General features: G+C 37.7%; 1 protein-coding gene across 1 annotated transcript in view; it reads right to left on the reverse strand.

The window, feature by feature from the left end:
- Positions 1-1,983: 1,983 nt before the first annotated feature.
- The window catches only part of TSPAN13 (tetraspanin 13), a 31,684-nt gene continuing 17,019 nt past the window's right edge, over positions 1,984-16,648 (reverse strand). Inside the window, exons 2-6 of the mRNA XM_032483896.1 lie at positions 13,043-13,210; positions 12,129-12,209; positions 11,355-11,480; positions 9,994-10,107; positions 1,984-3,099 (exon numbers count right to left, since the gene is read on the reverse strand). Of these exons, the coding sequence (XP_032339787.1) occupies positions 3,025-3,099; positions 9,994-10,107; positions 11,355-11,480; positions 12,129-12,209; positions 13,043-13,210 (564 nt within the window). The 3' untranslated portion in view covers positions 1,984-3,024. The remainder of the gene's footprint in view (positions 3,100-9,993; positions 10,108-11,354; positions 11,481-12,128; positions 12,210-13,042; positions 13,211-16,648) is intronic.

Consider the following 16,648-nt stretch of genomic DNA (forward strand, 5'->3'; position numbering starts at 1 on the left):
GGATGAACACACTTAAAGGGGGTTAAACAAATATTTAGAAAAATTGTGGGAGGAGGTATTTGGCTTAAGGAGGCCAAGAACTCAAAGCCACTCTTTTCCCCATGAAAGGTTCCATTCAGAAACATATTACTTAGGTTGAACACGCATAACTGGTTTTCACACCAAACTCACTCACTGTCGCTTCGATCACACAGTTATCTGAGATGAATTTAAGCCACAGGAGCTCAGACTTCTAGAATTCCTGGCCTGACCTTTTTTTCCCTCTGTATTAGCATTATATTCTATAAAATTTTACCTTCAACATCCAGGCTGACTGGGCAAATGTTCTAAGAAACATTTTTCTAAATGAAATACATAAACAGAGAATAAGAGACTTTTTTAAAGTAGAATTTGTTTTTAATAAATGCTAGGTTTAGGGAAAAAAGGAGCTCTAGGGTCTTGAGTTTGCCTTAAAGCCATTTGTTGTAATTCAGAACACTCCGATTTGAAACTCACCGTCCCCTGAGGCCACATGATGTGTTTGTGGCAACATTTCTGTGCACACAGGCAGTGGCCCTCCTATCACCCTGCGATCAGCCTGACCACCGCAGTCGCCCTCACAGCCATTCAGGATCCAGGACAGACATATTCAGAGTTCAGGAGCCCTCCCAATTCATGCTTCCCAGGCCTGGTTTATAACTGGGTTGCTCTAAATCAGGTCATTGCAATTAGAGCACAGACCAAGGTTATGGGTTGGTTCTCTCTGGAGCAGCCCTTTCCAAGTATAATCATTTGTACCAAGGAAAGTAGTCTATTAGGAAATTCCAGAACCTCATGGTAACTTCAAAATGTAACAAAGCGAACAGGGAAAATACAAAATGCCTTAAAGGAAGACAAAGTCCAAAAATCTCACTTCCTTCATGGTGTCGCTTACAATCTCATCTTATGGTACAAGTGGTAACATTTTGGGGATTGCCCAGAGCTCGAAATGACTTTGAAGGATAGCAGAATACACCACTCCAGGATATGCCTCTTCTGCCCCAAGATTATTTTGAGCTGATTATTTTAGAGAAAGGGACTCAAGAGAAGTTTAGAAATCAAAGTAGTTTACTCTTCCGCAATGTAAATTTACATTTAAATCACCACGTGTAAGGGTGTCTCCTTCTCTGTATCAGGAACAGGGGGAAGATTACAAATCACAAGAATCTCTTATTTATGGCACTGGCTTAAAATTGCTGTGTAACAAAACTTAGCCTTGTTTACTGTGCTTTTCCTGATAACCTCCCATAAACCGGCCTCCTGACCCTCCCATCCATCCCCCACCCCACCTGACTCAGACCTTTCTTTTGCCTTCAGCTGAAGATGGTATTAAAAGATGGTGGCTTGAGCCATCTCAGGGGTTAACTGGTTTTTCTGGGTATTTCCCATGTATACATCAGGTATACATGTTAATAAACTTCTGTTGTTTCTCTCGTTATCTGTCATTTATCACTTGGGGTCTCAGCCAAGAACTCAGAAGAACAGAGGAAAAATTATTTTTCCTCCCCTACAACAGCCTGGCAACTGTACAAGGGGAATTCAGTTTTCTTGAAAGATGAGCCAGTCTTTCAGAGGCACACAAGTGACACACCCACAGAATGCTTTAAAATTCTGTAGATCAACCATTTATCTTCTTTCTTGGTCTAAAAGCCAACAAAACAATTACCAATAAAATACCATCTACTACATAAAATATAAAACAAGAAATTAGTCATTTTCAGTAACAGGAACAAACTTACATATTTTTCCCAAATAAATATGAGTGACTTTTCTTATAAAAAACAATTTTCACTATGGAGAAAATATTAGACGCTGAAACATTTCAAGAAAAGATTTTGGAATGACTACTAGTAGACATTAGTGCTGAAAGTTAATTCTATGGCCAGATTATACTGGAGCAATACTCAACTCTAGGTCGGTCAAAGAGAACCCCATGCAAAAAGAAAAGAATTCTACTACACTTAATTTATTTACCAATTCTTTCATTACTTTCTTTCAATTCAAACATACATACACAAAGAAGGTTCGCCATACTTTAATTTTTTAATATACAGAACCATGATACTATTTCAATTTCAAATTATGGGAGATCACACTCAAATATGCTCAGATTTGACTAGCTGCTATTACAATACTGAGAAATTTCATGGAAAAGGTATCTAACAATTTATAAGGTAATCAAATATCTTTTTGCTATGTGGGCCAATGCATTAATAGTAACTTGTTTAAAAATGCAGTCTTTTGGACTTTAAATTATTACAAAAAGAATACCAAGATTATTCAGATACAGTCTCTGAATTTCTCAAACTCATTCCACTTTGAAGGCTGAAGGCAAATGTTACACATCAGAACATTCATGAGACCATTTCTCTTTTGTACTTACCTGTAAAAATAAAAAATGAAACCACACTTTCCTATATCTATTTCTAGAATACATTAGAGTAATCAGAAAGCATACTAGAACTAAATTATTACTTTTATGTGAACAATTTTCACCACAATACATCTTTCCTAAGAAGACAAAAAAATGGGAATTTACATTCCCTTACTGAACTTAATGTAATTGAATCTCATACTTTCTGGCTTCAAAAAACTTCAATTCCTTTTTTTTCCCAGGAGGAACTATCTACACAGCACAGTGCCACATATACTTAATTGTTCCAGTGAGATGTATATTTAAATTCACAATATGATTAACACAGTAGTGCCATACAAAGTTCTTCTGCAGGTAAAAATGCTAAGAAAGGCCACAGTGGACAGTGCCAGACACTGTGAATACAGTAGATTACAAGTACCACTGAGGTTCAGAGGAGACCACAAGTTTCAGATTTTTTTCAGCAATGGAAAAAGAAAACCATCTAGAGAAACATAAATGTAAAAAATCTAATTCCACTGTCAATAATGTAATTTTTCAGACACTGGTTCCTTAAACAGGCAAATTAGCTTAACTTAAAGTTGGAGGAAGTGTACAAGATCAGAATAGGAAAGATTTTCCTTGTTCTCTCATCAAAGGAATGCACTGGGATTAGCACGAGGATCTTTCTGGTTCCTGTATCTGTAGGTCAGCCACACACCCAGGATCTGGAATGGAAGAAAGAAAAGAAGAAAGAGTAACAGCTGTGTATGTGTCTTCCATTTATCTGGAAACTCTGAAGGACCCTGTGTTATTTGTTCCAAGAGGAAGAGATTTCTTTTTCTTTTTAAAATGTAAGTAAGTAACCCAAATTAGAGGCCCTAACAAAAATCAATATGAACGTTGTGGTAGACTGAGTAACAGCCCTCCAAGGAAGTCTACATCATAATCCCCAGAACCTGCAAATATGGGACCTCACATGGTAACAGGGACTTTGGGACATGACTGAGTTAAAGACCTTGAGACAGGGAGATTAGCTGGGTGGACTCTGTGATGTAATCACAGGGATCCTTGCAAGAGGGAAGCAGTAAGGACAAAATCAGAGATGTAGACAAAAGGCCATGTGATGACAGAAGCACTGGGAAGCAGAGTCAGAGATAGGAGATGCCATGCTGCTGGCTTTGAAGATGGAGAAAGTCAAGTCAAAGCAGAACCACGGAATGCAGCAGCCTCTAGAAGCTGAAAAAGGCAAGGAAGCACATTTTCCCCTCCAGCCAACAGAAGGAGCCTCCATTTTAAACTTCTGACCCCCAGAAGTGTTAAGATGAAAACGTGTATGGCTTGAAGCTACCACATTTGTTATCACTTGTTAGAGCAGCAATACGAAGCTAACACAAACACTGAATTGTCTTCACAGCTGAAAATATCACAGAAATTCTGTTCATTCAGAAATAAACTGGGTTCAGCAAAAAGTAGGCAATAATAAAAATTCTACAATAAACACATTTTACAACACAGATCATAAAAAGGTTCTAAGTCCTACCTCTCCAGGGCTGGGGGACATACACTTTTCCAAAAGGAGTAAGTGGTTACTGTGCCAATTCCTACACCACATTCACTAAAGAGTTAGCCAACATAACTTATTTTTTAAATTAAGAAATGCATTCATTCTGTTTCTGCTCCCTCGATGTTGATTTATTTAAAATAAGCAAAAAATTCTTAGAGTGAAAACAACACAAAATTTTAATGGAGCAAAATAAGTTTCAGATTATATTTCCCACTTTAGATCTGTAAATATTTTGTTCATTTGACTTCATAACTACTCATTAGCCCTTTAAACTATTCCTAGAGAATGATGGTAAATCCAAAATTTTTTCCATTTCCCACAGTAATAATTCCTCGGTTACTGTAAAATTCATGACTGGCAATGTTTATACGGACAATACATAAGGGCTGATGGAGTTATGGTCTGTGTGTTGAATCAAGAAAGATAAGTCTAATATAAGGAAGTGGAAAGTCTGGTTTGGAGTTGGTATGATGGGGGTAAAAGGAATTTACTAAACAAACACGCCTAGAGTACTTTGTGACTGGCCCTGTTCTTCACGCTTTTTCAATTCATACAATTCAACCAAAAGCCCTGCATGATAGGAACAGTTATCATCCTCCTTTCACCAGTGAAGGAACTGAGGCAGCACAAGGTTAAGTAACAGGTTAACAGTCACACGGGTCATGAGTGTTAGAACCGGGGTTCAAATCTGGAGTCCAAGCTCTTTATCACACTTGTGGTGTGCTGTGAAAATCTGATGCGTCCCAGGTCATTCCCAGACAAACGTGCCACCTACCCTTTCAGGCATGCTGACTGTTACATGCTGAAATACTCACACACCTGTTGCCAAGCAGCTACTTCTCCGACACCCCCAGCCTGCCAGAGCGTCATTTCCCTGACCCTGCCTCAGACATGCTGGCACACAGGGAGCTTCCTGTTAGAATTTTTGAGGTGGTTAAATATTTCGATTATCGCCCCTGGATACACACCAACAGTGTAAGTCACAGTTCGTAAGGGAAACAAAGCAACCTATTAAGTACTCATAATCTGGAGCCGCATTTTACCCAAATTCAATTCTTCCAATTCGGCTGTGACAGAAGGGGACAATCTTTTCGGGCAAGCCACTGCTGAACAACACTATCACCTCCCTGCCTCCCAGGGAGGGTGCGGAAAGGAAGCCACACCCAAAACGCAAAAAGATCAAAGTCAGATAACTACTTAGGTTTTCAGGTCACAAAGGTGCTAGAGATTTTAAGCTTTTCTAGGGTAACTTGACTAGACCTGATCACGAGCTCTGCTGGATGAGTCAAGAACGTACACCCAGGAGGCAGTAGGTCACCAAAGTATAGCTCTACGAAATGTCCGTGCAGAGAGTGCAGTAAGTCTGTCCTTTGTTTACTTTTACAGTTATTAAACAGAGAGAGACAAACGGTAACATGCCAAAATGCAAATGTTGATTATTTCTGAGGAGGTAATTTTACTTGGTAGATACATTTAATCTTTCCGCTTCACAATTCTCTGTATTTTCTAAAGTTTTCACAAAGCACATGTACCAATTGTCACAACTTTTTTTTTTCAGATTCTAATCAATGTTTCTTTGATGGTTTAAATTTATTTTCCTGTATTACACACAGTTGAAATCCTTCTATTTCACCTAAGACTGGAAATCATCAGCTAGTTAGTCTCATTCCTTCAAACTCAGAGAATCACTGATTCTGTGAAATACTGAATAAAGATTTGAAGCGTGAGAGAGCCTGTAAGATACTCACTACCCCAAAAAATGTCACGTTGGATAAGTTATTATTAAAATCTCTGACTAGGTTTCAAAAGGACATGGTATATAGAATACAGAACAGGAGTCCATGAAGGGACACTTTAGAAATCTAAGACCCACGGGTTTATATTCTTAAATAATTGATATTCGAAAAAACAACTGGGGCTGGGAGGGATGAGAATAGGCAGATCACAGAGGATTTTTAGGTCAGTGGACATACTCTATATGAGCGCATAATCACAGATACATTCGTCTGAACCCACAGATGGTACCACACCAAAAATGAACCCTCACGTAGACTATGGACTTCAGGTGGTTATGATGTGCCAACGTGGGTTCATCAATTGTAACAAATGTACCACTCTGGCAAGTAATGGTGATAATGAGGGAGGCTGTGTATGTGCAGGGGTTGGGGGGGCAAGGGAAGTATCGGACGCCTCTGGGCCTTCTCCATTTTGCTATGTCAACTTAAAACTGTTCTAAAAATCAGTTCCTTTTCGAAAAACACGCATCGCTGAAGGCAGTGTGATCTGATGAGGAAAAAAAATGCAGCTGCTCAAAAAACCGAAATTCTCAAAAAAAAAAAAAAAATCCTGGATAGAAAAGAGAAACCATGTGGCAAAATTCTGATAACAATTGATCTGTCTAATGGAGTATGAAGAGATGGCTCATTCTGGTTTTTCCCCACTTCTGTTTTTAAGTTTTCATGACAAAAGTCCATGTTTTCTTTTAAAAGAAGGAAAAAATGTACAGAACTATTTTCAAGCTGTGTATGAATTTTCTTCAATCAACGCCATGACTAACCCAGAAGTAAAACAGCTCTTTCCTGAGAAAAAGTGAAAAGAAAAAAATGCTTAGAGTAGGAAGGGATGTCAGGGAAAACTTCTTTTAAGAAGTGAATACTAAGCTTGGTCGTTATGTCCATTTTCATAGTAACAGCCAAGCATGGATTTTCATTCTTGAAGGGAAAAAAGGAAACTGAATTAGAACAAAATCTATAACATGCACACATTTATATGTCTATATAATGTGCTATCTATACTAATAATACATTTTATACATATAGACATAATGTATACATCATATACACAAATTCAATACATGTTACTCACACAATCAAAATGAGAAGATTTAATGAATAACATGGTGACTATAGTTGATAACACTGTATTGTACGATTGAAATTTACTAAGAGAGTAGAACTTGATGTTCTCACACAAAAAAAGGGAGAGGGTAAATATGTGAGATGATGAATGTGTTAATAACTTGATAGAAGAATCCTTCCACAATGTACATGTATATCAAATCATCATGATGTACATTTTAAATATCTTACAATTGCCTTGGTCAATTATACCTCAATAAAACTGAAATACAGACATACTACATTTTATATATTTTTATATTTAATTATATAGAGAGAAATAAATTTCTAGGCCCAAGATGAAGCTGCTCTTATCCAAAACTGTATGTCAGCAAAATGAAACTTAGATTCACTTCTGTGTCCCTATAAATGTTCCCCTTGAGCAGAAGTGCAGTGTACTCAGTATATTCGGTCAGCCCATCCCAAATGGCCAAGCCAACTCTGCACCTTTGCACCCCAGACAAGACTGACTATGTGGGCCCCAGCCAATCAGATATTTCCTATTTTTCTCTCCCTCATGCTTTATCCTATAAAAGCTTCTTGCCTTCCACCCTGTTTTGCAGCTCTCTGAAAGGAGATTACCTACTTCATGAAGTGTTGAAGACTGTATTACCTACATTGTCTTCTTTTGTCATTTTTTTAACATATATAATCAAAATGATAAAAGCCCTTCCAAACATAAAAATCAACTGGACAAACCGCAGAGGAAAAAAACAACAAACTTACCTACATAAAAAGTAAAACCTTCTGTAAATTTTATTTCAAAGTCATTAAAAAGTTAAGCAAATGCCAAAGAGACTGAAAGCAGAACAAAGAAGCCAAGTAGAGCGAGGGATGAGAGGAAGGAGGCGATGGAGGGAAAGAAGGAAATAAAACGGGAGCAGGCAACGTTCTTGTGCCCCTGGGTTTCTAGCACTACCCCTGTGAGCCCCAGCTTGTGCCCCCTTCCAACACAACTTCTAGGCCTGAGGCCCTTTGCTCTTCTTGTACCAAATTCCCTTTTTTGCATAGATTGAGTTACAGGGGACCCAAAGGGCCATGGTCCAGCCCAAAGTTAGGTGGGCAATTCACAAAAGAAGACATGCCAATAGTCCAGAAACATATGAAGATATTTTCAGATTCACTAGACACATTTCCAAAAGAGCAAACAGAATTATAATAATGTTATTACTTACCAAACTGGCAAATTTTTTTTAAATAAAAATAACTAGAATTAGTGGTTGAATCAAAATTTGGTAGACTCTCCTCCAAAACCCAATTTGGCACTATCTACCAAACTTTAAAAAGATGTCCATATACTGAACGTGTCTTATTTTACTTATAGACATGTACTCTAAGGAAAAACTAGAAAACACAGGTAAAAATTTTTACACAAGGAAGTTGACCATGAAATTATTTACTAAAGGGACATACTGAAGGAGAAATTAAAGGTCCAAGAAATTAAATGAACACGTGAAATTTCAAACATACAAAACACTGAAGATTTTTCTGATTTTCTTTTTTAACCGGCAGTACTGGGGATTGAACCAAGGACCTTGTGCATACTAAACATGCGCTCTACCATTGAGCTAAATCCTTCCGCTCTGATTTTCTTTTAAAGATAAATGCTCACTCTTATGATAGCCTACCATATATTTCTACAGTTATATGCACAATTTTACTTATTAGCATTATTCTGTACATGCTAGTCGATTACCTGTTTAAAACAGGAGGGTGACATGGGCAACTAACCTGACAATAATGGACGTTCCACCATCTTTTTTTTAATGGGGCATAATGTGGTGGCTTATACATTAATAATTTACTAATACCTGCAACATGACAACTAACACTTACATACAGCACCCTGGCATATGTCAGGTACTACTCTAAAAAATTACTAGTTTTACATGTTCTCTCTTAAGTATCATAACAACTCTACGAAATAGGGGCTTCCCATTTTTACACTTGTTTTTAAAGGTGAGGAAACAGAAACACAGAAAGATTAAGTAACTTCCCCAAGGTCACATAATTAATAGACAGTGCATTTTTTTTAAAACTATTTGTTCTTGTCTAATACACTCTTATTTAACCAGCTCATTATTGAAGAACAAGGTGCTGGCCCAAAGGTTTGCTGTTATCAACAATACACATTCTCATGTATTTATTTTATATAATTATAAGATTATCTCCATGAAATAAAGCACTGTAAGTAGAATTTATCAGTTAAAGAAAAAAATTTTAATACTAATACATACTATCAATTCAGATGCATCAAAAAAATGTCCACAATTGTTGAGGGTTTAATAAAGACAATGAGGAAGGAATTAGCATTCCTCAGAAATTATCAAATAATATGTTTGTGATTTTGCTTAGATATATATTATATATAATGTATTAACTATATAATAAATATATTAACATAGTATAAATACATATCATATAGATAAAAAATTAATTAACAGTGGTTACCTATAGGTTTTAGAAGGCTAAGAACAAAGGAGGAATGGGGGATGGTGTTGGAAGGCAATTTTTCAAAGCATATCTTTATATAAATGTGTGTGTGTATTATATGTTAACATATATATTAAACAATGTGAATGTTCTACCTATTCCAGAAATTTTATTCATTTATTTACTTATTATTTATTTTTGTTGAAGTATAGTTCATTTACAATGTTGTGTGAGTTTCAGGTGTACAGCAAACAGATTTGGTTACACATGTTTATGTTTATATCTGTATTTCTTTTCCAATTCTTTTTCAATTCTCTTCCATTATAGTTTATTTCAAGATATCGAATATAGTTCCCTGTGTGATACAGTAAATCCCTGCTGCTTATCTACCAAAATTGTATTTAAAATTATAATTTATCACACAACTCTAGGAACAGAAGGGTCCCTAGAGATAACTCAGTCTAATCTCATTTCATCTGTTCACTAGACTGTACGTAATTTAGCGATCAAGCATTTCACCCTGTAAAAGGTAATGCAAGATCTGTTAGGTCTTCTGATTTCAAGTCAGGGCTCCTCCTATTACAGTATTAGTACTCAATGAAAACATCCACTGATACATTCCCAAAGTTCAGTGTCATGCTATGGTGAAACGCCATGCACTCCTGCCCTATGAAACAGGAATCCCTACGACACAGAAGGGAAGATACTGAGTTATTTGCACATACCTCTGTAAAACTGAAGAAGAGGCCAATGCCGCCGACAAATCTCAAAACCTCTCCGGCATATTTTCCTATTATCGGAGCACACGGTAAGCACGAGTGGCTGCTTTTAATACAGCTCTGTATCAATTTTTAAAAAAAAGAACTTTTATTTCAAAATACACTTAAAATGATCAGATCAAAAAAAAAAAGGAACCCACATAAAAACTGGAATAGCATATCCAATTGGGAGCCTCAGTTCCTTAGTAGTGCCTAAAATTCCAACATAGCTCCCAGGATTCCCACCCCCAGTGCACATGCCTGAATAATCAACCTGTTGAATATGGATGGGATTTGCGAATATGATGTGTATTTTGCATTACATAAGGCACCGTTTTAACAGAATGGAGAAATTCTCACACTAACTTTGATGCCACCATGTCACAAGATGGCTGTACAGTTAGGAGCTGAGAGACACCCAGGAGGAAAATGGGACTTGAGTCCTACAACCACCGGAAGCTGAATTCTGCCAACAACAGCTTGGTGGAAAACTCCAAACCTCTGATGAGTCTGTAGCCCTGGCCGACAACTTGACTTCATTCTGGTGAGATCATGAGCAGAGGACCCAGCTAAGCCAAACCCAGACTCCTGACTTAGGGGAACTGGGATAATAAATGGGTGTTGTTTCAATCACTAAATGAGTGATAATGTTCTATACAGCAATAGAAAACTAACAGTCCCACAAAAGAGGCCTCATTGAAGGGATATCCAGCTCAGAGAAGGGGGAACAGGAGTTTCCCCAAAATATAAGCACATGTAAACTTCCCAGGAGAGCCGAGCTCCAAGTCCGACAGGACTGGGTTGGAACTGGAAGGTCGGGATGTGGCCTGGAACAACAGGATGGCTCTAATTGGTCCATCATTAGCTTATCCCCCAGAGAGAAGGGGCATGAAATTGTGATGGGGAAGAAGGGGAGGAGGAAAGAGGGCAGTTTCAGGTGTCCTCCACCCTGGGGATGCTCAGCTGGTTGAGACCATCCTACTCCTTCCACCCTGACAGGCCTCAAATCCAGTATATTTACACACCTCCTTGCAATCTGTAAGGCTCATCTGCTGTTATTTCTCTTTCACAACTTGTTCAGGAGGAACTGAATGGGAAGGAATGAGGAGCAAAGAACCAAAAGCATCTGTGTCTGGCAGGGCCCTGGGGTATTCAGTCTGCTCAGGAGTGGATATTTGAGAACAGGCAAATGATACACTAGTGTATACAGAATATAATGCTGGTATAAATAAAACACTAAAAGTACAACTCAGCATCAGAAAGCCCATTTCTTCAATGTTAACCATTCTTCATCTGTATGCAATACATCCCCCCAAAACATTTCGTACATTGGACTTACAGCCTGGACAGGTGCCATTTGGGTTAAAACTTCGGAACCCACAGCAGTTTAAATTTCTCTGGATGTCATTTCGAGCACTTGCCGTATTGTTCCAGCCAACTTCCAGAAGCTGACCCTAGAAAACGCATTTAATGCATACCTTAAAATGTGTCATCTCTGCACAAAATGAATAAAGCTAGAGCCTGCAACTTTTAACACTGAGTGTACCTAAAATAAACACTCTTTATAAGACCATCAGAACTTTTCAAAGGAGGTTACACCTCAATCTGCAATGAAAAGAAGGCACTATTTCTATCCCAAGAACAAAACTTCTCCATTTTTACATGAGATTAAAAAGAAGCCCTTGGTTCAAAGGCCGAATTCTCAGAGTGTAACAAGACAAATTTTCCATCGCCCCAAACCAGAGACCCATATTTTTCCACAAATTAGAGTCTGAGAAGAATAATTGCTGGAATGAAACCGCAAACATTCTGGAGCAAACGTTCCATTGCATAAAGGTAGGAAAAGACTGGATGAACATCTTTCAGCAATACCATTTTTTATCTAGTGAGGGCAAATTCCTTCTTAAAGGATGCAAAAAATACCCACATCTGATAGTGTTTTAGGGCTCTAGTCAGCCCCCCTAAAGCAATTAGGAACAAGAAACTTCAGCTATGTAGAGTGAAACGGCATTCTGCGCCAGAAGAAATGATTTTATATTCCAATCATCCCTCCCCCTTTTCTCCTATGCTTACTATGTGGAAAGACAAAAATCTTTGCTTACCTGTTGGTCCTGGTTCAGGGCTAAACAAGCACATGATACAGAAAACTGAACAATAAATACAAGCAAGAGAATAATCATGTACTGAGAATTCAAGTCAAGGCTATTTTTGGAAACTTAAAATAACATAAAACAGTGGTACTGACAACTTCACAATGTGCTATAAGGAATTGAACCAGAAAATAGAACAAATGGCACTTAGAGAAAGTTCAAAAAGAATACACGTAATTTTTATTTTGATAACACACTGTAGATATAAATTTATATAGAAAAATACCAACAGTAATAATTATTATTTAAAATCTGACCTATTACCGTGTCATTTAGATTACAATAAAAATTCTTGCATACATAAAATAGAAAGTGAGTATAGATAAATGTATGGAAGTCTTTAAGTCTAAAAAAATAAATTTATGTAGAAAAATACTAACAATAATAATTATTAAAAATTGATCTCCTAGAATTTCATTTCATTTAAAATAATAGTTTTACATATATAAAATAAGAAATAAGTATGGATAAATGTATGGGAGCTTTCCTAAATTAAAGTCTAAAAGAATCATTATGAAATTCTCAATCAAGTATTAATGACTTGGAAAGGGCCTAGAGGTCCCTGAACTAGTTCAATGTACCTCTGAATTTGCACCACATACATAGGACTACCTACACTGAACTTGCAGAATACATTCTTCAAGACATGAAAAGGAAAGAGAATCTGTAAACATAAAATAACTTCACCATAAGAAATGTTCCTAATGTTGGTTAAATAAATACACATAATACTTGTTAGGAGTTACTATCTGGCAATTAATTTCCTAAATGACAATTTTAAATCAGTTGTAGTTATCAAAAAAGTAATCAATACAATAAGAACAAATCCAATTGGGGTAACAAATCCCACTTTTAAAAAAGGATACAAAAAACAGCAACACCTGATGGTGCTTTACGGCTCCGATCAGCCCCACTAGCGCGATCAGGAACAAGAAGATGCCCACTGCGATGACCACGCCAACCACCCGGAGACTGGAAATCAGCCCGAAGCCAATGCCCCACGCAGCAATTCCAATTAACAACAGACTAACCAACTGCAAAAACAACCACAAAGGGCAGTAATAGGGGTGAGGGGAGCAGGGAGAAGAAAAAAGGGGAAAGTGTCAACTTATATGTTAGTATCAAGAACATTTTTCAGGCACCTACTTAGTATCTTACAAATGTTTGCTAATATAGTCAACACTAGAGTACACACATGATCTCATTAGATAGTATTGTTTTAACGAGTTATATTAGTCCTCAGTCATGCTTTAAAAAAAATGAACAATAATCTGTAAGATTATTATGGAGCCTCAGAGGTCATCTGGTTTACTAAACCTAAATGATTTCTACTCAAGCTTTTGAAATAATTGCATATGTAAAACTTCCACAACACCAACACATCTCTGTCAAACATACTGGTTTCTTCACATGGAAATCACTTACCTTTCCTTCAAAGTCCAGGACTGTAACCTTCCCTGTAGTGCCTTCCTACTTCTCATCAAACAATTCATCTCTCCCTTCTCTGGGCAGGTTCTGTTCTATGAATATGGTTCATCGCAGTAACATCCTGTTTCCAAGTCTGCCTCTCCTAGGAGTCTGTGAGCAACTTAGAGATCCCATCTTTTCACCTCTCTGTACCCCCAGAACCTACCACAATACCCAGCCCTTGGGAACAGGCAAAAATTTCTCAAAGAACTGTTGCTGAAGTGAACTGCTTTAGATACCATTTATTCTGTCAGAATTCAAATTAGAGAGAGACTATTACAACTCTGAGGATGAAAAGAGTCTAAGAGATTTTAGCCACTTAGAGTAAAATGACATTCTGAACAAGAAGAAATTTTATTACACTCCAATCATTTAATTTATATTCTTATAAAACAAACCCACATAAAGACGCAGGACACATGTCTCAATCAGTATCTGTAAAACTCAAAGTTACAGTTATGTCTTTAAAATAACACTTAAATAAGCATGCCATACAATTAACTGATAGAAGATAGAACTTAAACAGGCATGTGGGAGGGGGAGGAGTGAGGGCTGTGGAACAGGAAAGTGACAGTATCTTCAAGTCAGTTGACATTCAGCCATTTCCAGGAGCAAGTTGACAGCATTATACTTTGTTAGGAGGAATCAAAGACTATAAAATATACTTTCTAGCACCATTTCAAGGCCTACTAAACTTTGCTTTGAAATATAAAATAAATCACCACTCATTCAAATGGATCTTTACTCAAACATGTAATTTTTATACACATAGTTATAAAATAGTTTACTAGACACAAGTTTTAAATATCTCAGTGTACAAAACTTCACACATGGGTACTATGCAAGTAAAACTGCTAAATATTGACAAATATAGCAGATATTTGTATTTTTATCCATTTTATTATAAAGAAGGAAAACTTGAGAATGGAAGAAACTATCTGTACCATGATAGAACCAAGTTACGGAGTTACATGGACTTGGTGTTCTCCATTGAGTTCGTACACACGGAAAGCTTTTGTTTTCAGAGGGAAAAGAAGAGGGAAAACTTACAAACTTTGCCACCCAGAAATTTGCCAAGTCCGTCTCATTTTCTCAAGTGTTCCTTCTCAGCAAGTCCATTTGCTCCTGTCTCGTTTTTGTCATCTCACTCACAGACTTCTCACGACTTTAAACCATCTCAGATAGAGAAAAAGTCCTCTGCGCCATCACAAGTGAGCTTATTTCTGACTCCATTGTATCCAAATATAACACATTTCCTTTCACGAGGTGTAAAGGCAGAAGCCTGAAGGGGGTGTGAAGGGAGGAGAGGGAGATGATGCCAGGAGGGGGCTCGGCTCAGTGAGGTGAGAGGTTATGCTTAGCATCCTCACTGCACTGTGGTAACAAACTCTGAAGATGGGCCACATTGTAAAAATACATCAGAGTAACCTGCTGTATCAGTCAGAGTTCTCTAGAGAATAAGAACCCATAAGATATATATTGGTGGAGAGGGATGTGGAGAGGGAGAAGGAGAGCAAGTGGCAGAGAGTTTAAGGAATTGGCTCATGTAATTGTGGGGGGTAAGAAGTCCATCATTTGTAGGGTAGGATGGCAGGTTGGGAATTCCGGCAGGATTCCTGATGCAGTCTTAAGTAGGAATTCTTCCTTAGGAAACCTCAGTCTTTGTGCTTAATGCTTTCATGGTTCATAGTATGGGTGAGGCCCACAATACGGAGGATAATTTATTTTATTAAGTCAATTGAGTATAAATTTCAATCACATCTAAAAAGTACCTTCACAGCAACAGCTAGTCTGGTGTTTGAACAACTATCTGGGCATCACAGCCCAGCCAAGTTGACATAAAATTAACCAACACATGCTAATTTCAAATCCTGGGGATAATGTCTATTTCCTAATTTAATTAAATTCAGGGGCAGGATATTCACTCTGTATTTCTTTATTTGAGACTTAGAGCCAAAAAGATCAGAAGCAGAAATAATATGATATATAGAACTCTTCTAACCCATAGTTTTAAAGAATCTTTTGGGGATTCTAATCAAGCCCTTAAAGATATTAGTGAAATTCTTACCACAAGTTAAATATTCATCAACAAATGGTTGGTGTCCACTATACACCAAAAGCCAGAGACAAGGTATCTCTATTAAAATAGAGGTGGGCAAACTTCTCTATAAAAGGCCAGGTAGCTGACACCTAGCTTTGTGGATCGCATGGTCTCTAACACAACAATTCAACTGTAACCCAAAAGCAGCAATAGATAATAAGGAAATGAACTGAGCAGGGCTGTGTTCCAATAACACTTCACTGACAGGTACTGAAATTTAAATTCATACAATTTTCATGTGGAACAAAATATTCTTCCTTTGATTTTTTTTCCCCAACCATTTAAAAATGTCAAACCATTCTTAGCTGACAGATTGGACAAGAACACGCAGTGGAATGGATGTGGCCCCCTTGTTCTAGAACTCACTTTAGGATGAATGGAAAATTACAGTGGGACAAATCACTGCTATGTCAGAGATTTTCACAGGCTGAGTCAGAGTAGAGAACAATGTCATCACAAGTGTCCTTATGTAAGAGAAGCAGAGGGAGACAGCCACAAAGGGGAGACAGCAATGCAAAGGCAGAGGCAGAGGCTGATGTGACCACAAGCCAAGGAATGCTGGCAGCCACCAGAAGCTAGAACAGGCAAGTTAGAAACTCCCCGGTAGAGCCTCTGGAGGGAGTACAACCCTGCCAACAACTTGATTTTGGACTTCTAGTCTCCTGAACTGTCAGAGGAAATTTTTGCTAAAGCCACCATGTTTGTGGTCACTTGTCACAGCAGACTACACAGCACACACAAAACAATTCACACGTTTGGAGTCGAACAAGCCCAGAACATCTGTTAAGGAAAGCGGTCTGATATTTTACCACCAACGCAACGCCTACCATGTAGCTGGCATGAAGTACTCAGGTGTCCCTATCAGTATCCTCCCAGCAAACCAAATCCTTTGTTTACAATAACA

Source organism: Camelus ferus, chromosome 7, assembly GCF_009834535.1.
Source record: "Camelus ferus isolate YT-003-E chromosome 7, BCGSAC_Cfer_1.0, whole genome shotgun sequence".
NCBI classification, from domain to species: Eukaryota; Metazoa; Chordata; class Mammalia; order Artiodactyla; family Camelidae; genus Camelus; species Camelus ferus.